Source organism: Furipterus horrens, unplaced genomic scaffold (genome assembly GCF_987537825.1).
Source record: "Furipterus horrens unplaced genomic scaffold, mFurHor1.1.pri manual_scaffold_4, whole genome shotgun sequence".
NCBI classification, from domain to species: Eukaryota; Metazoa; Chordata; class Mammalia; order Chiroptera; family Furipteridae; genus Furipterus; species Furipterus horrens.
The window spans coordinates 5,161,598-5,182,099 of record NW_028327174.1 but is presented as its reverse complement, the minus strand read 5'-3'; the positions used below and the strand labels follow the sequence as shown (position 1 = coordinate 5,182,099).

The 20,502-nt window shown below is 57.8% G+C and overlaps 1 protein-coding gene across 1 annotated transcript; it reads right to left on the bottom strand.

Moving 5' to 3' along the window:
- Positions 1-996: 996 nt before the first annotated feature.
- Positions 997-19,979, bottom strand: RANGAP1 (Ran GTPase activating protein 1). The gene is made up of 16 exons (XM_090272369.1): positions 19,714-19,979; positions 17,125-17,274; positions 13,185-13,312; positions 12,343-12,402; positions 11,285-11,464; positions 10,192-10,326; positions 9,207-9,365; positions 8,021-8,134; positions 7,534-7,633; positions 7,364-7,448; positions 6,320-6,515; positions 5,334-5,453; positions 3,958-4,060; positions 2,786-2,874; positions 2,396-2,517; positions 997-1,331 (listed from the first exon to the last, which is right to left on the bottom strand). The coding sequence occupies exons 2-16, from the start codon at positions 17,234-17,236 to the stop codon at positions 1,262-1,264; spliced, it is 1,773 nt and encodes a 590-aa protein (XP_090128495.1). The 5' UTR covers positions 17,237-17,274; positions 19,714-19,979; the 3' UTR covers positions 997-1,261.
- Positions 19,980-20,502: the final 523 nt, after the last annotated feature.

Sequence of the window (20,502 nt, the reverse complement as noted above, 5' to 3'; positions counted from 1 at the left end):
ACAGGATCCAGCCCAGCCAGGCCCATAACAGAGCAGTGTGGGGACCGGTGAAGCTGTGGCCCAAAGACGGGCAAAGGGTGAGACGGGGCCAGGCAGGTGACCGGGACCCCACTCGGGACCTCCCTCCCCCACACCCCCCCAGAGGACGTGCATGGCCCCGGTGGGAGAAGCCGGCCCCAGTGGCAACTCAAGGTTGGCCCGGGGATTCCTTGGCAAGATGGACCGCGCCTTACAGACCGAGGCCCCGGAAACAGCCCACTTGGGGTGGAAAGTTCCTCAGTCGCCACTGTTACCACACACGATTTTATTTGAGAAGCCTTGGGCACAGCCCAGACAGAGCACAAAGGGGAAAGCACAGGGCGTCGCGCGGCAGATAGGGAGGTGGCAGGCACTGCGCGCCCCTCCAGTCCCCACGCTGTCCCCGCCAGGTTCTTCCGGAGCTCCCAGGTGGCGCTCAGGCAGCAGTGGGCCCCGCCCCTGCCCCCAGGGCTGGAGAACAGTTTGGGCCTCTCCAGGCACCCCTCCAGGTCGCCCCCGGGCCAGCACAGATGACATCTCGGCAGCCAGGGGAGGGCCCCTGGGTCCATAGCCAGTGCCACCCAGGCGTCTCTTGCGTCAGGGCCCTGTGGTGTCTGCCCACTGGCTCCTTATCCTGTCCATGTGCCGTGGGCACCAGGGTCCTGCCCTCTGCGGACCACCCCACGGCTCCACCGTGGCAGTCTCTGCCTCTCATGCTGAGGTGTGCACGGTGGGGGCTGTGGGGGCTGCCAGACCAGGGCTTGGTCACAGGAGGCAGAGGCAGCCGCTGAGTGAGGAGCCCCAGGCAGGCTGGGATGCAGCCCAGCCACAAGGGGGAGGTAGGGGGGCGGGGACCAAGAGCAGCGGAAGCCGGCCTAGGAGGGCAAGGAAGGCAAAGTGGGTGGGAACAGCCACAGCCTTGAGTCCAGGCCCGATCAGCAGGGTGCCCTCAGATGGCTGTGAATTTAATGACAGAGCAGCTCCCAGCTCACAGCCCTTTCACCTGGTGCCAGCTCCTCTCCTGGGAGCCAGGGCCAGCCCAGCAGCAAGACGTTAAAAACCCAACCCCCAACAGGAAGCACACACCGGCAGGCACACCACAGCGACACAACACACACACTCGGGGACCAGCACGACACGTGTGACAAAGACCCTCCCTGCCTCTGGCCAGAGTCCTCCATGCGAGTCCCTCCCCACGTCACTGGTCCAGGCCGAGGGTCGAAGAGGCCGCTCCGTGTCCAGTCTAGACCTTGTGCAGCGTCTGCAGCAGACTGTGGCGGGCGAAGGAGCAGGACTCCAGGGCGCCGTTGGGCCTGCGGGGAAAGGAGGGGCAGTGGGTGGGCGAGCGCCTCTGGGGCCCGGGGGCTCAGTGAGCACCAGGGCGGTAGGGGCTGCTTCTGAGGCTAGAAATGTTCCAGAGTCCATTTTTCTAATTTTCACAATGACTTATTTTTTTTAAACCTTTTTTTTTTAAATTAAAGATTTTATTTAATTTTATAAACAAGAGAAGGGAGAAAGAGGGGAAGAAAATCATGAATGTGTGGTTGCTTCTCTCATGCTCCCAACTGGGGACCTGGCCCACAACCCAGGCCTGTGCCCTGACTGGGAATCGAACCAGCGACCCTTTGGTTCTCAGGCGGGTGCTCAATCCACTGAGCCACACCAACCAGGGCCCACAATGACTTTTAAAAGGAAATGCACGTGCTGGTGCGGTGGCACCTCTCCCCACCCCACCACTTTCTCCCAAAGCCCTGGATTCCCTCGAAGTGTGGCTGGTCAGAGCCCTTGGAGATGACTTAGCGCAGCCTCTTGGTTAGGCAAATGGGGAGACTGAAGCCTGAGGAAGGCCAGAGGTCAGCTGGGGCAACACAGGGCCTCTGAGAGGACAGGGGACAAGCCTCCCCACCCATCCCTGGTGGGTCCCGGTGGGGCCTGGAGGCTCCTCACTACTTGGCTGTGGCCAGTGCCCCGCCACACCCAGGACCGCCCAGGACAAGGCAAGACTTCCGCGTCTCATCCCTTGTGCAGGGCCTGTGGCTGTGGGAATGGACACAGACGTGCTCTCAGGGACATTGCCGAGTGCAGGTCCCTGGTCAGCACTGTGATGGGGCAAACTCCTAACTGACCTGGGTCTCCTCATCTGGAAAAGGTGAGGCGTGACATGTCCTCCGTCTCTCACAGAGAAAGGCTCTGACTGAGTCCTGTGTCCTCAGCTGGGCACAGCGGAGGAGGCCTCACAGGGGTGGTGGCCACACAGGAGTGGTGACACCCAATCACAGATGGCAAGAGCCTGGGAGACATGGGAGCCTCTCACAAGCCCGGTGACCAGGCCAGCAAAGCCTCAGCTGATCGCACGAGCTGACGTGGGCACACTTACTTGGTCACGAATGCCAGCAACAGAGGAACAAGGGCCTTGGGGAAGTAGTCCTGCTGCACCATGTGGTTCAGTGTCATCAGCGGGCCGTACAGGTTGGCAATGGCCTTGACCTTGTCTTCACTCTGCAAGGGAAACACACCGAGCAGATGAGCTTTGAGGTTCCCTGGGGTATCCTAGGTCTTCACCATCCAGCCCCTGCCCCACGGTCAAGATCAGGGTCAAGCTGGGTCCCATCATGAAGACCAAGGCTGTTTTAGCAGAGCCAGGCCCACAACGGCGGGGTGACAGGCCCCAGTGGGACCCATGTGGGAGGGGTAGGTGGATGCGGCCAGAATCCCCGCGCGCACTCCCCGCCCCCGCCTCCCGGCCCCCCGCTCCTTCCAGCCGCACCTTGAGCAGACCCATGTGGATGAGAAGCCTGGTGAGGAAGGCGTTGGAGTTGAAGGAGGAGGAGCTGAAGGCCTTCTTCATTAAGGCATCTGTGAGGAGAAGCGGCGGGGGGCAGGGTGCTTACTGCACCGAAGGGGCCGGCCCGGCCAAAGAGCACGCAGCGCCCCGCACCCCCCAGCTCGGTCCTGCCTCCTGCCCTGTTCAGGAGGTGACCACAGGAGGGGCAACGTGGACACCAGTACCGAGCTGAGCGGACAGCTGGCACCAGGGGAAGGGCTTCATTTACTAGCTGCGACACTTGTCCCTTCCCTGTCCTGGCCTCTTACGTAAAATGGCCTTGGGGACCTCGCACAGCTGGGACAGAGATGCAGTGACGGAGGTCACCCCCGGGGGAGGTCTCAGCCAGCTGTGGAGGTGAGTATAGCGGGGGAGAGAGGGAAGAGTGGCCAAGGGCCTGCAGAGACTGCAGAGGCACTGGCTTCTGTGCAGGCTGCTCTGGGAAACAATTCGGGTAACTCGTCCTCACAAATGCCCACGGGGCTGGGGCCGCGGGGAGGAGAGCGGCAGACTCCCCCCGACCCCCAACTCCCTGCCGCCCACAGCGCACCAATGCGCGAGCAAGCGTCACCCCCTCCCCACATCAGGGCCCCCCTCCCCTCTGCCTAGCAGAGCCTGGCCCACCCTGGAGGCTCACACACATGCTGACAAGGAGACAGGTTGGTGGGGGGAACGAGGTGGGAAGAAGGGAAGTCAGGACAGGGCTCGGGGGGTGAAAGATACAGGGAAAGCAGAGGGAACTCCAGGTGGAGGGGGCCCATGCGCAGCGGCTCCGAGGTGGAGACAAAAGCTCAGCTCTCCGCACCCCTCCTCTGAGAGGGCCACCTCCACAAGGGCCTCAGGGCTGTGAATAGCTGGTCCTCCCCTGGCGGGTGCCACCTGGCCTAAGTGCCAACCGCACACAGCTGTGTGGCTCTGGGAAAGACCTCTTTCCCCTTTCACCAAAAACAGAGAGGAGTGCACCCAGCAAGAACCCAACAGAGGAACAGCTGGGAGGGCCGGGGGGCAGTTCCTACATTAGCGCTGGAGCAGAGGGATTCCAGCAGCTAGAAATGTCACCGAGCCCTGGAGCCACGAGGAGGCAGGAGCCACCCAGGTCCCACGCCCCACGTTACCTACTGCATCCTGTACTGCCGTCCTCACCGTGGCTTCGTCCTTGAACACAGAGGACACCTTCAGGAAGGCGGAGACCACCTTCTCCGGGTCAGAAGTGTCAGTCTGAGGACACAGGAGACAGCGGCCGGTCAGCAGGGGCCAGACCGGGGCTGTGACACTCAGGACATGTGTCTGGGCTCCGCTGCCGCCTTGAAGAGGCCATGGCAGGACGTGGGCCTCTGCTGGGCCAGGACAGGTCCTGCCTCGCCCCACGCCATCCCCTCGGAGCCTGGCCCAGCCCAGCCCACGCAGGTGAGCGACCCGCACAGAGGGCGTGAGCAATCGTTAGCCCCGTCACCCAGTGACCCCTCTCTCGCAACCTAACCTGAGAGAAGAATCCAGGATGCAGACGGCACTCTGCCCAACAGAGGTCACCTTGACAGCACCGATCACAAAATGGGGACACAATGTCCGTGCCCAGAGACAGGGCTGCCTAAGTGCTCCAGTCACTCAGGGGACATGGGGCACGAGGAGTTTTACTGCCACCAACAGGGTTCTGTTACATAATCTCATTTACCATGAAGAAGAAAGTACAGATAAATATAAGGAAATCAACCAAAATGCCAAGCCAGCTGGGAGGGAACCATTTTATTTCTATTCATCCCTCAGTGCCTTTTAGCCTCCGATTTCTCATCTGTACAGTAAGAGCAACAGGGTCTCCATCTCCAGGAGCCAAAAACATTACATAAAACCGTGCCCAAGTACTCAGAGGAGGGCCCAGCAGCAAGGAGGTCCCTGATAATCACCCCAGAATAAAGGAAGGAAGGAAGGACCGAACCAGCTGTCCAATAAACAAGTGAGGCTGGAGCAAGAGCAGCCTCCCTGCAACACACGACAACCAGAGGAGTCCTGGGCAGCAGATTGTTCTAGAAGCAGCTGGTCCTACAGAACATGCAGAGGGAAGCCCAGGGAAGAAAAAGCGCTCCCTAATTCCAGTCCTCCGAGGTGCAGAAGGCCTGCCCATGCTGTAAGCCAGCGGTCCCTGGCCCTTTTGACACGAGGGACCAGGTTTGTGGAAGACAATTTTTCCACGGGTGAGGGCAGGGCTGAGGTGGAATGGTTTGGGGATGATTCAAGCGTTTTACATTCAAGCTCGCCTCCTGCTGGGCGGCTCAGTTCCTAACAGGCCCAGACCAATAATGGTCCTCGGCCTCTAGGGGGGCCCCTGCTGTAAGCCCAGCGTGTTAGCACCACCACACTTCCATGTCCGTGTACGAAAGGAACAGCTGGCAACGCCCCCCACCCCACCTCCGACAGCTGCCCCTTCCCAGGCCCCCGTGCTCTGCCGGCTCAGCAGGCACGGCCCACGCAGCAGTGCGGTCGGAAGTGCTCGTACCTGTTGGGCTATCAGCACAGAACTCTTGGGCCCCAGGCGCAGCAGCTTCTCCGGAGAGGGGAAAGCCAGGAAGGTGGCGATGTCTGCGGGGGGCGGGGAGGACAGCGCGGGAGCTGGTTCCTGTGGGACGGGGGGCACAGGGAGCACTCTGAGGTCCGAACCCAGACTCCTCACCCAGCACTCCTGCCAGTCACCGCTCAGAGTCTAGAATTCTTCCCCTCCTCAGGTGCAGTCCGCAAAGCGTGGGGCCCTGGACACCAGCCCAGCTGGCTTCCAGTGCACGAGCCACCTCCCTAAGACTTCACGAGCCTGACGAGACCAAGTGGGTCTACACCATGCCGCGCGATGCCCCGAAATGACTCAAAAGGCACATGGGGACTAAAGCGGACCCACCGGGAACTGGAGTCTAGCCAGAATAAGCACTGCTAGGGAGCCCCAGAGGTGCCCAGAGAAAAACTGAACGCTTTTTTCTACTCTTTGTGGAAATGCTTCCATAAAGCTGGAGAAGCCAAATTCAAGAGGAGTGTGGGGTCCCTGTCCAACCCAAAGTTCTCCAAAAGCTTGACCTGGGAACCTAGGGGGGACAGGAGTCAGTGAGCCAGGACATGGCGGGCCGGCCTCACCGGCCTCCTGGCCAGAGGAGCAGCACCAAGGGCCCAGGCTGGCTCATGGCCCCAGCCAGGCTGTGGGACAGGTGGCTGTCCCTGCGGGCCATCAAGACGACTCACTGATGGACGGGAAAAGGAATTGACACTTGTGCTTATTACTTCACTCCGATCTTTCAGAAGTGCTCGTGTGTCTCACGTATAACGTAGCAGCACCACCCACGTTATTGCTCCTAAGTGCACACGTCTATGCTGAGTCCGACGCAAACAGAGCCGCTGTGTTCCGATGGGTTCCTCCCCTGCCAGGTGGCCCCCATGAAGATGTGGGGGCCACATGGTTGGGGACCGGGTTCTGATCCTTGCAAATGGCAAGGAACTCACCCCACTATTAGGGTCCAGAATCTTCCTTGATGGTGTGGCAGGCTCCTCTCCTTGCCCTCCCTGCTGTGGTTCTTCTTCCTCCTCCCCCTCTTCTTCCTCCTCCTCCTCTTCCTCCTCCTCTTCATCTTCTTCCTCCTCTTCCTCTTCTTCTTCCTCCTCCTCATCCTCCTCGTCCTCATCCTCACCCTCATCATCACTGCAGAGGGAAGTTGGCTAAAGCGGACCCTCCCTGCCCAGTGGCTCATGTTGGCTCTGAAGCCTGGCTCTGTGAACCCACAGACCCCAGCTGGACAGCTATTCCCAGGGTGGGGACAATCGGGTCACAGGGGAGCCCATCACTTGTATCTCAGCACCCAGGGAAGCCCATGCTGAGAATCAGATCTCGTCCCTGTCATAAAGGAGCCCTCAGACCCACTGGGGGTACACAGACAAGGAAGAGAACTGCCACCAGGGACCCAGGGTCCAGGTCCCTGGGTCCCTCTTGCTGACCACAGGAAGCTGCAGCGGGGGCGGGGGGCTTCCCTGTCCCTGGAGGAAAGCCGCTCTATTATTTCCCCTGGACCCCAAGCCTCCTGAGCCCCCCTCCGGGTCCCCAGTTCTGGCTGCAGCGCAGGCTCCACAGTGCGGGCCCACAACTACAGCTCTGACCAGGAAACGAAGCCAAGCTGGAGAGGAGAGGGTGCTCTCCATTGGAGGCGGCCTGCTGCAGCCCTGGGAACCCCCACCCTCCTGCACCGTCCCTTCCTTTCTAGAGCGCACCTCTGAGCCCGCCTCCATCACCGCCCTGGCCTCACTGCATCCCTCACCCCTTCCGAGCGCTCCAGGGGACCGCGCCCCCCAGCCTCCCTTTGTCCCTCTGCTGAACATACAGCAATCTGATTACCCTTGGCCCCCGGCCCCACTAGAATGACGTCCCAGTCAGCAACCTTCGCTGCCCAGTTCCATCTCCCCGATGCCGAGCACAGAACCTGGCACCCAGGGACTCAGCTAACCTTCTTTAAATGAGTAAAACGAACGAGGCACTAACCGCCCACAGTCCCCTACCTGAGGGACGCCAGCACCTTGGCCATGTTGAAGCCATCCAGCACCTCCTGGAGCTGCTCACAGCCTTCCTCCCCAAGGGTGTTACCTGCTCGCAGGGGAGGGAGCGGAGGGTCAGGATGGGCACCAGGCCCGCCCAGCAGGTTGGTGCCGCGGCCACCGCCCCCATTTACCATTGAGGTCCAGTTTCTCCAGCTCAGCTTTGTCCGCCACGGCCTCGGCCACAGCCAGAGCAGCATCTCTCTTGATTTCACAGAATGACAAGTTCAGCTCCTGAAAATAAGAGGAAGGGGAAGTGGCAGGGCAGAACGTGGGCCGGTAGAACAGGTCCCACTCTGAAGCCTCCGTTTCCCCAAGGACAGGTAAAGCAGGCTCTGTCCTCCAGCTGGACAGAATGACACCAACAATAAAAACGTCATTTACCCAGTGATGCGCCAGGTACTCGGTATGTTTGCTTACACTCACTATGATGACCTACATCACTCCCCTCCCCCCACTTTAAAAATGGAGAAACTGGCTCAGAGGTGAAGGGACTGAATATCACGAGGGAGGGTACAGAAGAACCCAGGCCCACGTGCCTTTGAAGACCAGACCCTCTGCTATCGCCCCACCCCGACCTCTTCCCATCAAGTGTGGGGGGACCTCCACCCGCAAGGGCACCTTCAGCTTGGGTAGGCCCCCTCGGACAGCGTCTGCAATGGCAACCGCGCCCTTGGAGCGCACCAGGCAGTCCCCGAAGTTGATCACCTCCACCTGCCGCAAGGTCTTCAGGGTCTGCAAAGAGGAAGTAAGGGCCAGGCTGAGGAGGCAGGCCTCCCCTCAGCCCCGAGAGCCCACGCCACACCCTGTCCCCTCTGCATCCAGTCTGGCCTCAGCTCTTCTCGTCTTCTCCCTGTTGGCCTCCCGCCCTCTGGCTATACCCTCTCCTATTTCCCCCTTAAAACCAGGACCGTTTTCCTGAAGCACAAATCTGACCATGTCACACCTCTGCTAAAAACGCTCCAGGGCTCCCTAATACTTCCAGGAGAAAGTCTCGAGGGCTCAGCAAGGCCACGAGGTCTTGCCTCCCCGTCTTCATCTCCTCCAGGCCCTCGATAACACTTTGAGCCCCGGGCGTTTCAAACCAGGACCAACTGAGCAAGGCTTCCTCCCATTTCTGGGCCTTCCTCACTGCTGCTGATCCCTGAGCCCAAAGTACCCCTTCCACCCTCTTTGCCCAGAAAAGGTCCCCTGGCCAAAATGGGACCTCTTCCAGGAAGCCTGCCTCAAGTCTGATTTAAACTTCCTGTGTGCTCCCCAACACCCGCATACACCTCTGCTAACACCAAAGAGCAGCAGGACTAGCCTTCTGGGGGGCGTCGCGGAGCCTGGGGAGGCCGATGGGGGCTGTGGAGCCCTCACACACAGAGACCCCGACACCCAGTCAGGCACCGCGTTCGCAGCCCTGCACCGGCACTAAGCGGCCGTTCCCCTCCCTCCCTGAAATGGGCTTTTTGAAGGCAAGGTCTTGGACTCAACACTGTGGCCTGCGACTGGCACAAGGCCGGGCACCAGACGTGCTCATTAAACAGTCAACGAAGGAAACCGTTGGGCCTTGCGTGCGGCCTCTGAGAACAGAACCGGCACCGGCGGCGGGGCCCACGGAGGAGGCTCAGGAGGGAGGCAGCACAGGCACTCAGAGCCGCCCGGATGGGCACATGCCGGCCCCTGACGCGTGCCTCGCCCTGAGCACGCTGACACGGCTGGACCTGGGGCTCAGAGCAGGGGGGGCAGGGACGGGGGAGGAGCGGCCGCCTGCTGACGGGCCCCTCGCAGAGGCGGCAGCCGGCCCTGCTGAGCCCCTTGCCTTGGCCATGGCCACAGCGCCCTTCTCGGTGAACGTGTTGTCATTGAGGTTGATGACCCGCAGGAGGGGGTTGATGGCGAAAGCCTGGGCCAGGGCAGTGATGCCAGGGTGGTTGATCCCGTTCTGCGGCATGTGGACCTGCTCCAGAGTCCCGATGATCTGCAAGGGGCAGGGGGAGAGGGCAGACGGGGGCCCCTGAGCACCGGTGCGGGCCCATGCCAGTGACACGCGGCACGCGGGAGGGCTGCTCTGCACACACACCGGGCTTGTCTGTCAGTGTTCTGGGCGGACCGGCTCTCAAGGCCTGCTTTTCATCCGAGCCTCCCCACAGCCTCATGGGGGGACCCCCCGGGATCAGGGTCTGCACCAGACACAGAAGGCTAAGTGACATGCCTACGGTCACACAGCTCTAGCCCAGGTTTCTCAGTCCGGTGTCCTCCACGCTGCGGGAGGCAGCCACGGCCCTGCTCCACATAATGCAGCTCCACTTGGCCTTGCTGTCTTGGGGCCTGCCTGCCCTACTTGGATACTATGACTGACATCCCGCACTCCACGTCCTTTCTGGGGGCTGGGGAGGGTCTTCCCTAACCCACCTGGCCCTTTTGTAACCCAGCCTTTTCTTACTCTTCATTCTCCCTGCCTAGAATGCTCTGTCTCCTTACTTGTTGGCATTTTCTTGGTAGACTGACTACTACGCATGGTATAGCTCTTCTTTCGGTTGCCTCCTCCCCCAGCACCTGGGTCCTCTCCAAGCACCGTCCAGTGCTCTCCCTCTGTGCCCCCAGAGCCCCCCGTCCTTCCCCTAACATGATGTTCATCATCCTGGAACATCAGAGCCACCTCCCTGTCTGCAGCCATCAGCCCCGAGCTCTCCAGGCTCAGAGAGGGGAAGAGGCTTGCCTTAGGTCTCTCAGCTAAGCTGCAGAGCTGGGACGTCCTTCTAGGACTGTCAGCGTGGTGGGCAGGATGGGCAGAAACCACTCACCCCAAAAGCGTCTGCCAAGGCAGTGGCTCCGTCATTCTCGAGACGGTTTCTGCCGGCCACGAAGACCTTCAGGGCCAGCGGCTTGCCCTGGGCACTGGATTTTCGGTAACACTCGGTCAGGGCGGCCGCCAGGATCTGTGGGGGAAGAGACAAGGGGCGCAGGCCTAGGCAGGAAGCCCTTCCCACAGCAGGGCAGCCGGGGGAAGGAGCGACAGGCACCTCTGCAGGGGGGGCCACTCTGGCTCCTCAGCCTGGGGCACTGCAAGCACCACAGTGGCTCCTCATTCTGCTCTGACAGGGCCACGTGGACACAGGTTCAAATCCCACCTCAGTCCAGAGTAGCTACATCACCTAGGGCACCGACCCAAGATCTCTAAGCCCAAGTCTACTTCTCTGAAAAACGGGGGACAGCATCACCCACCTGTCAGTGTGGGCGGGAGGCTTAAGGTTATGCACATAACACATCTTTAAAGACATGTCCCGACTGCTGTCAATTCCTGTGTCCCAGCCCTTTGCTACTTTTGGTCAGAACGTGAGGGGGAAGGGAGATGGGAATCAGCCTGCCATTCAGTCTTTCTAGAATCCAGGCCTAAAGGAGCCAGAACAGAGCAGGGAGAGAATAAACAGCCTCCTCCCCAGGAGCAGGCTCTGAGAAGAGGAGCCCTCCCCCACTGACCAGCCCAGCCGACGGCAGGGACAAAGGTGAGCTGCTCTGTCTCTCTCTGGGCTCCCTCCCCACACGCCCAGCCAGGCCTTAGGGGGCTCTGCCAGCTGTTCCTAGGGCACAGCAGGTCTAGGGACACTCAAAGCCTGCATTTCGCAGAGCCAGCGGGTCAGTACAATACTGCCTCTGTGTCGCCAAGGCAACACAAGAACAGAGATGGTTGCTTGGCAACGCCCCCCTCATGAACTCCGTCTCCTCTCCCCACTGGCCACAGGTTGCTGCCTTTGAGGCCTTTCTTCTTTGAAGAGAAAAAACAACAGCCCAACCACCCCAGGTGGCGGGTGGCCAGGGCACACCCTTCGGGTGGAGGCAAACGCCGTGAGGGACTGGGCAGGGAGGGCTGAGGGGCAGTGCGCGCGTCACGCCCACCTTGCCGCCCCCGATGCCCATGCCACAGTTGTTGAGCTTGAGCTCGTGCAGGGTGAAGCAGGCGGAACTCTTCAGCAGGGCCTCAAAGCCTCGCACGCCGTCCGGCCCGAACGCATTGTCACTGAGGTCCAGCTCCACCAGCTGGGCTCCGGCCGTGATGAGTCCCTCCCCTAGTGAGATCTGGGCACAGAGGGAGCTCATGTCAGTGTCACAGCCACCTGCCAGGCGCTGCTTCTGTGTCAGGGGCACTCAGGCTGGTGGGGAACAGGCAGAAACACAGACCACTTCAGTACAGGGCTGCTAACTTATAGACCCAGGACTAGAACCCCTGCAGGGGCTCCTAAGTGCTAGGGGGTGGGGCTGGATGTGTGTGCCGTGGTCAGGGGAGGCTTCCTGTAGGAGGTGACACTTGAACCAGCCTGGATGAGAATCAGCCAGTCAAACATGAGATCCCAGACAGCAGTAAAAACACGAGCAGAGGGACATAAGCACAGAGCAGCATGCATGCAAGTGCCTGGGGCAAGCAGCTGGCAGATTCCAGGAGAGGCTGAGGCCAGAAGGGAAGCGGGATTTGCCAGAAAGGCAGTGAGGAGTCAGATCAGACAAAAGCCTTGAATGCCAGGCCAAGAGCTGGGAACTTGAGCCTGAGAGCAATGTGTTTTGAGGTGAGTGACGGATATGGAAGAAACATCCCCCAAACCCAAGGAGGGCAGACTGACGGGCAGAGGCTGGAGGCCAAGTGCCTACCCAGGAGTGTGAGACAGCGATCTAGGCCACGGAGGATGCTGGTGGGGGGAGATGGAGGACAGAAAACGGAGTCTCAGCCCAGGACCCGATGAGGCAAGCAGATGCTGAGCAATCCTGCGACCCTCCTGGGCTGGGGATACCTGCATTGCCCCAGGAGAAACGGGCAAGGAGAGGAGGCTCTGCCAGAGACTGGGGGCAGAAATGGGGCTGGGCACAGACAGGGGAGGGGAGGGGGAGGAGAGACCCTGCCCAGCCTGGCCAAAGGGGTCCCTGTGCCCAGAGGGGTGGGAAGCAGCAGCTCACTCACTTACCAGGGCTGGTGGGATCTCAGACCGCAGCCGCCCTGTGAACATGTCGCTCCAGTGGCATCGCTTTGAAAGGAGGAAGAGAAGAGTTAGCCGAGACCCTCGGAGGGAGTCTGTCAGCAGCATCCCCCTGTGTGAACTTGGACTGCCGAGCACTGTAAGACTTCTTAATTTGGGCTTTGTCAGCGACAAGCCAGACCAGTTCTGGCCAAAGCTGGTGGGACCTGGAAGCTCCCAAGGGCCACGGAGGCTCAGCAGAAATGTCAAGAAACCCCCCGATCTATTCAACCCTCTGGTTTTCTGGAAGGAAAATCGGGACGAGAGAAAGGAGATGCTCCAGCCCCATGGCAGCCAGGCGCTCCATTCCAATACCGCTTTCCCACAGGGTGTGGGGCAGCAACGAGACCTGACTTCGGGTGGTAGAGGAACAGAAAAGGAAACAATATGGGATCCAGCAGCAAGGAAGCTATTGCTTCTTGAAGTCTCTTTCAACCCTCCTGCCCCCTCCAGAAGGTGACCTCACTTTGAGGCTGGAGGGTCTTGCCCACCTCCCTGCTTCTTATTCTTTTGAGCACAGGAAGAGCAGACATCAGGCACAGGGCCTTTGGGTGGCCTTATGGGTTGGAACACCTCCTGGACTGTGTGCGTGAAGCCTCCCATTGATACTGAATAGAAGGGACTGAGTTTGCTTTTCTATTACTTGGAAGTGAGCTGCACAAACTGGCCACTGCTGAGTGCTCGGGGGACGCCAGAGGAAGAGGAGCTGGTCACGGTGACGGCCAGCACTGCAGGGGCCCAGAGAGTTCCGTGGCTGTTTGAGCAGAAGCTCGCGCCCTTGCACACCTCACCTTCAACTCTGACTTCTTCTCCAAGGCCTTGGCGATGACCCTGGCCGCTTCCACGCCCACGGTGTTGCCCTCCAGGCGCAGGGCCTCTAAGCCATCAAAGTCTTCAATCTCTTTGATCACCTCCTTGGCTGCCCGGAACCAAAGAAGAGAACCTCAGACTTGGGAAGAGCTGAGGCAGGAGAGCCCAGCCACCACCCTGCCACGCACAACGGCTCTGACGTACCCACCGTACGCCAGGCCCCGGCTTACAGGCTCACAGTCTGGCAGGCAACCCAGCTCCTCAAGTTTTCTTAAAAAGCGTTACAACGTGGCATGTGTAAAAGGTCTTGGAGCCAAAGGAAAGACCAACTGGCTGCCTGGGGCAACCGAAGTGCTTGGGACGCCTTGTGGGTGGTATGCATGGAGGCTCACAGGACAGGGAGGGCACCCAGGCCCAGTCGGGAAAGAGCACCCAAGTTGGAGGGCCAGCAGGTACAACGGCGCAAAGGCTTTCAGGTGTTCAATTATTCACATTTGGGGTGTCATTACTGTATTGTTTTATTATGATGAAAAATTCCAAACAACCTAAAATGTCCATCAGCAGCGGACAGGTTGATACGTTAATTCACTGGAATACTGTAACGCTAATGTCATCATGAATGGTGACACCAGCGTTTGCCTTAGAAAATATTCATATTATAGCGGTAAGTAGAAAATGAGGGTATTCCATGGCGTTTGGGGTGATAACACTTTAAAAATGTTATATGTATTCTCTCCCCTCCACCTTGCTCATATCCATAATAAAGTCCAAAAGGCAGGAGGTCAGAAAACAAATGTGAAAGCAGTTATCGCACCCTGGCTGGTGGGGCTCAATGGACTGAGCGCCGGCCTGAGAGCTGAAAGGCCGCCAGTTCGATTCCCAGTCAGGGCACGTGCCTGGGTTGCAGGTCAGGTCCCCAGTTGGGGGTGTGTGAGAGGCAACCAATCAATGTTTCTCTCCTCTCTTTCTCCCTCCCTTCCCCTCTCTCTAGAAATAAATAAAAATCTTGAAAAAAAAAAGCAGTTATTCCTAGGTGGTGGGATTATGAGTGATTCAGGTTATAAAGTAGCTTTTAAAGTACCTGTAATATGATCCTAATTATGGTTTTTTTAGAAAGAAAAAGAAAAAAGAATTTGGCTATGTTTAAGGAAAAAAGAGACTAGAAAATATAACAAAACTAAAAGTAGTTATATCCCTGGGCTGTGTGATAATGAAGTTATGGTGTTTTTGTTCCTTTGTCCATGCTTCTATATCCTATAATGTGCACGTATTAACTTTACAATCTGAACAAAACCCACCAGTTACAGGAACCAAAACAATCTAGTCTGGCTGGCGCAGGACGGAGTGGGCTGGGGTGACATGGTAGAGAGATGGAGATAAGTGTATATGGGAGATAACAGTCTGAACTTGACCTTCACGGTTACGAAGCCCACAGAGGGTCTTGAGAAAGGCTGTGACTTGTGACCTGTAAGGGGCTCCCTGAGAAGCTGTCTGAGCTGGGGGCCTCCGCACACCCCTGCCTCCCTCCACCTACACTTCCTCGGGGGCCCTAGCCAAGCTCCCAACGCGGCCAAATCTTCCCAGGCATCACAGCCCCGATCACCCCAGTGAGCCTGCTACGATTTTACACCTGCCTAATCGACTGCTTGATCGTCATATGGTGACTCTGTTAACACCGTCTTCCACTGGGTCATGAGCTCCATGAGGAAAGGGCTCGCACTGCCTCCGCTCACCACCACGCACAGATAAGACTTAATGCACGAACGCGTGCGCCTTACACACACTGACGCGTGCATTCCCCACACCACCCACCGAGGCGGTTCCAGGCCCATCTATTTCACAGCTGAGTATGCTAAGGTCCACAGGGGGAAGTAAATGCCTACCGAGGCCACACGGCTGTAGAGCGGTGACCAGCACTCACCCTCCGTCTCTCATTTTATGACAAGGAAGGCTGGACAGGTAGGAGCCCCCCCATGTTATGCAAGAGGGAGCTGAGGTTTCAAGGAATGAAGCCACTCTGTGCAGCAGTTCAGGGGAAATCGCAGAGCTGAACTGCAGACGGCTTTTCCAAAGCTGCACCCCTACGCTCCTCCCCAACCCCTGCTTCTGAGCTCAGCCTGGACTTTGTGCAGCCCCCAGCAGAGAAGCCCCTTAATCCCTCCCTTCCCTGCGCCCCACCCTGGGTGACCGCCCGGGGCTGAATGACCTCTCTGCCTTTTAGAAGACCTATTCCAAAAGGGAGCCCCCCTTAAAATCCAGGGACTGCCTGGGCAACAAGAGCAGAGGAGGGCTGCTCCAGGCAGGTTTTGCAGTCGTTCAGAGCAAGGCAGCGGCCACGCCAGGGCCCCGGTGCTGCACACGAGACTCCTGTACGGCAGTGCACAGGGGCTGCGCTGTCCCCGGCTCAGCCCTGGGGTGCCCCACGGGCACAGACTGGCCCTGGAAGGAAATGCACCAAAACGGGAGGAGCAGGGAGAGGGGCGGGTGGGGGTCAGAGATGAGCTGCCTCTGTCACTTGGTTTTCAATCCAAATGGAGTTATACTTAACTTAAAAACAGGTTAGAAATGGGCCCCAACCATTCCTGAACACCCAACTGTCACATGGCTACGTGGCAGGGATTCCTCTTCCCCCTCTGCCACCTCACAAAGTAACAAATTCCAGGTGTTTATCCCTCTGGCCCTGTAAAGCAGAAAGGCCTTTCTTGGCCCCGTAAATGACTTTATGGGGAGAAAAGGGCCTTGTTCTAACCGCCAGCCTCAGGGCCTCCTCCCCAGGCCTTCGCCCACCCTGACCGCGTGCGCTCGGTCCCAGTCAAGACAGAGTCCTTTCTGAGCTGTAGTTTTCCAGTCTGAAAAATGGAGATGAAACCCACCTCACGGGCTCCTGCGAGAATAAACTGAGATACTATTGGTTTGGCACTTAAGACTGCCTGGCACAGCGTTCGATGAACAGCATTTAATAGCAGATCCACGTTTACTGCAGTGAACTGAATGTCTGCTGAGAGGTACAGGACAGGGGAGCAGCAGGACCTCTGTTCAAATCCAGGCTCCGCTAGTTACCAGCTGTATGACCTTGAGCAAGTTATTTAAGTTTCCCAAGTCCTGTGCTGTGTGTCGGAAGTAGCACATTTGTACGCAGGGATGATGCAAGAATCAAAAGTAACAAAAGCACAGGGAGGAACTCGGTGTGTGCTCAGGCTCTGTAAGAGACGTTAAGAATGTGTACCCGCAAACCAAGGGCAAGCGTAGTCTCCAACCCAGCAGAGGGGAGCAAGCCTGCCCACACACCATGACAACCAGGCAAGCCCAGACCAGTTTGCCTGGTTGGACCAGAACCTTGAGGTCTTAGAAGTACCGATATAAGAGCCTTCAATTCAAGACGCCAAGGGGTTCGGGGTTGGTCAGCGCCAGCCGCGCATTCTGCATTCTGATTCCTAGTTCCCTCCAGTCCCGGTGCCTGTACACAGATGGAGCGTCCACCCCTTCTCAGGGCGATTCAGCTGCATGGGCCAGACCTCCTGAGAGGGCCTGCACTGTTGTTGTAATGTAGCTCCATGAGGCCCTCAGCTCTGGTAAGGTGACAGGTATTCCCAGATCAGCTCAGGATCATGGGGGTGGCACTTCTGCTAACTGTGGCCCCTCACTGCCTCTGTCCCCTCCAAGAGAAAAAGGTGGGCCCTGCCCACCTTCTGCCAGCCTGAGCTATCATGGCAGAAATGCCCACCACAAACACGAAGACTGGCAGGGAAGCCTGCAGGGGTTCAAGGGCAAATCGTCTTTGAGCCTCACTGTTAGACGGGCCCAATGATACCTCGCAGAGCTGCAAGGACAAAATGTGATAACGTCGTGAAATGAGTCTGTGACAGTAAGAGGAAGGGCTTGTTCCCACACTCCCTTGGGCCAGCCCATGCAGGAACTCACCGTCTTCTGCAGTGTTGAGTTTGAGGCTCTTGCCCTTGAAACTCAGCTGTCCCCCGGCCACCTGGGTTTTGGCTAGCGTCTCTGCTAACTTGGCAATGTCTTCAGAGGCCATGCTGGACACGCTGGTGGGCTCTGCTGGGTGTCTGCAAACTGAGGTGGTCAAAGTTTCATCAAGAGAGACAAGGCTCGGCCCTGGCAAGGGAGCTCAGTTGGTTATATGCCAAGGTTGCGGGTTCGATCCTCCCTCAGACCACATACAAGAATCAAGCAATGAATGCATAAAAAGGTGGAACAACAAATCAATGTTTCTCTTTCTCTCTAAAATTCAATAAATGAATACACTTTAAGAGAGAGAGAGAGAGATCACTCCTGGGGTCCCCTGCTGGGGAGAGCAGGGTAGGACATCAATCAGGGGCACTTCTCCCACCATTGGGAGAAATGAAAACAGCAAATTAGGAAATGAATAATCCTAGAAAGGTGGATGAGGTAGCAAGAAAACAGAAAAATCATGTTTTGCCTCTGAAGAATTATCATCCCACTCCAAGTCCTCCTCTGCCAAACTGCCCCAGCTGGGACACCTAGCAAAGCTACATGAATTGCCCTGCTCCTGGGCCCCCAGTGAATACAGTTAAGTCCCAGACCCATGGCTGTGAAGAGTATGCCCCAAGCACACACCTGCCTGATCATCTTGGCTACTCCCTGTTTGAGGGTCCCACTTCTCAAACAGGACACAGATAGCTATGGGATCCACGTCATCCATCCCAGAGAATGCCCACCACCGACTCTGGGGGTGGGGCACAGGAGCCAGCCCACTGCACGGCTGGTTTCACCCTTGGCCAGGAGAGTGGGTGGCCCATGGGGGTCAGACCTCAGGGGTTCCTAGGAGACCAAAGTCTCTACATCACATCAGCCACCATCACAATAGAGCAGGGGCAGAGTTGCTGGAAAAAAGGGGCTTCCAGCCCGGAGCTCAGCAGACTCAGAAAGGACCGCTCCATTCTCCAAAGAGGAAATGGCAAGTAATCAGGCAAGACCAAGGAAGACGGATTTCGGATTTGGGGGTCAGAACTAGGAGATTCCCACAGAGCCTCCCGACCACTCCCTCCTCAAGATACAGCTGTGATAGCTCCCCATCCTTACACTCGCCCAGACTTCCTCTGGGCCCAAACAGCCAGCTTTCCACCCTCTTCTCCTTATCTTAACCCTTATCACCCTGGTGTCTATCTCTGTCAACAAGCATGAATTATTCCTCTGGGTAACAAGGCATCCAATCATTCATTCAACATTAACGAGGACTACCGGGTGCTAAACATTGTTGCAGCTATTGGAACTACAGCAGTGAATGATAAAACGAAAACCCTGCCCTCTTGAAACATATGTTCTAAACAAGATACTTAGTATCTTAAACAAGATACTCAGTATCTGATAAGAAAAAACAAACAGGGAAGAAGGCGGTTAAGGAATTTTTGGGGGGGTGGGAGGGTTGCAATTTTAAGTAGAATGGTTAGAGAAGGTATTGCTAGGGAAAAAAAGATCTGAAGAGTATCAGGGAGACTGAGCCATGTAGGTACCTGGAGGAAGAACTTTCTTGCAAATGCAACTTACTGCTCTTGGGGAGAGGAACTTCCAGTAGGCCAGTGGGGCTGGAGCACAGTGAGGAATGGAGAAAAGGAGGTAAGAAATGAGAAAAGAGAATGAACTGAAGGCCCAAGTCACAAAGGTGATTTTTAAGAGCTGTGGCTTTTATCCTGAGTGACAAGGAGAGCCATTGGAATGTTTCTAGCAGAGGAGAGGGGTGACATGACAGGTTTCAACAAGATCACTCTATCTGCCACATAGGGCCTGGCTTTTAAAAGGTGCTCCAATGACGAGAGGAAACGAAATAAAACTTAGTCTGAAACTCCACCACCTCTTGCAGTTCTGGGAGGGAACAATCTGAAGCTAGAAAAATGGTGGTGGGCCTCCAAATGGACAAGACTTATCAGCTGGCCGAGAGCCCATCCTTCAGTCTAGTGTACACACGCGATCCACTACACTCAGCAGAGAGGTGAATTCATGCGTCCAAAGTCTGCAAAGGAGCAGGGGCGGAGCAGACAAACGGTAAATACACAAACAGTTCTCCCCCTTCTCGGCCTGGGCATCACACTTTCTCAGATGCACATCGATCGCTCCTGTGAAGCGTTACCAGTGAGTCACGCCGATTCCCTCCAGCCCAGGCCCTCGCGGACGCGGGCCTATTGGGAGGCGGCGGCAAGGGAGGTACGAGGGAGCGCCGGCCACAAATGACAGGCGGGCAGCGCGGGAGCCCCACCCGGGATCCCTGGACGACGCGCACCCCGGCTGACACCGCCGCTAAAGGAGACGCCGCTGTTGGCAGCGGCGTGCTGGGCGACCAGTAGAGCCAGACCCCTCGCTAAACCTCACTTTCCCCGGGGGCGAAAGGGGCCAGCACCCCCGCTCCGCGCTCGGCCGTAGAAAGCGCAGGGGAGCAGATGCTCATCGGCCCTACACCTTCCACGTCCAGTTCCAGGGCTGCCCCGCCCCCATCGCAGGCAGGTGACGGGGAAAGGCAAGGGACCCCTGCCCTACCGTAAACAGACGGCGCCGCCGCGTGGGAAGACCGGAGCAGGCGCGTACACCTGCCGGGGGGGGGCACTGGTTTCGGGTCCGGGTCAGGTCAGATCGGAGTCGCCGCCTCCGAGTCCAGCGGTCCCGATGCCCAGCCCGCCTGTCCGTCGGTTCCCCCCACTCGCGACACCACCTGCTCCCCGCACGGCTGATGATGATGGCGGAGGAGGAGGATTTTTGAAAGCCGGCAGTTTCTAGCCTTCGATTTGATTTGTTCGAGGCCCAGACGGCCGCCCCGGCCCCCGCGCGCGTGGCCTCTCGGGTATGGTAGTCCGGTTCTCCCGCGTGGCCGCGGCGGAGAGCCACCGCGAACTACCTTCCCGTGATACAACGCCCCCGAGAGGCGCCTCCGGAGCCTCTTCGCCCTCCCTTTTCACCTTCCGGCTCTTTCTGGGGGAGACTACAGGGCGGCATTTTTGCCGTGAGCGCGCGGGAAGACTACAGTTCCCATAGTACCTGGCGGCCCATGATCCCAGCCTTGCCGGAAAGGTGCGCTTTCGCGTAACTTTATTGACAAAAGCTGGTGTGGCCGAAGGCACGCTGTCGGATCTATTCATCAAGAAGTAGATATTTCCTGAAAGGAAAGCCTCGCCTTTTTTTGTCCCATGAAATTGAAAGGACATAGGAAACTTTGCATGTAAATAGCCACAAGTTACTTGATAATTAAAAAGGGGAAATAGTAACCCTATAGGAAAGAAACTTTGTGACAGCACCTTAGGAACATCAATAAGAGGACAAACTGACATCCAT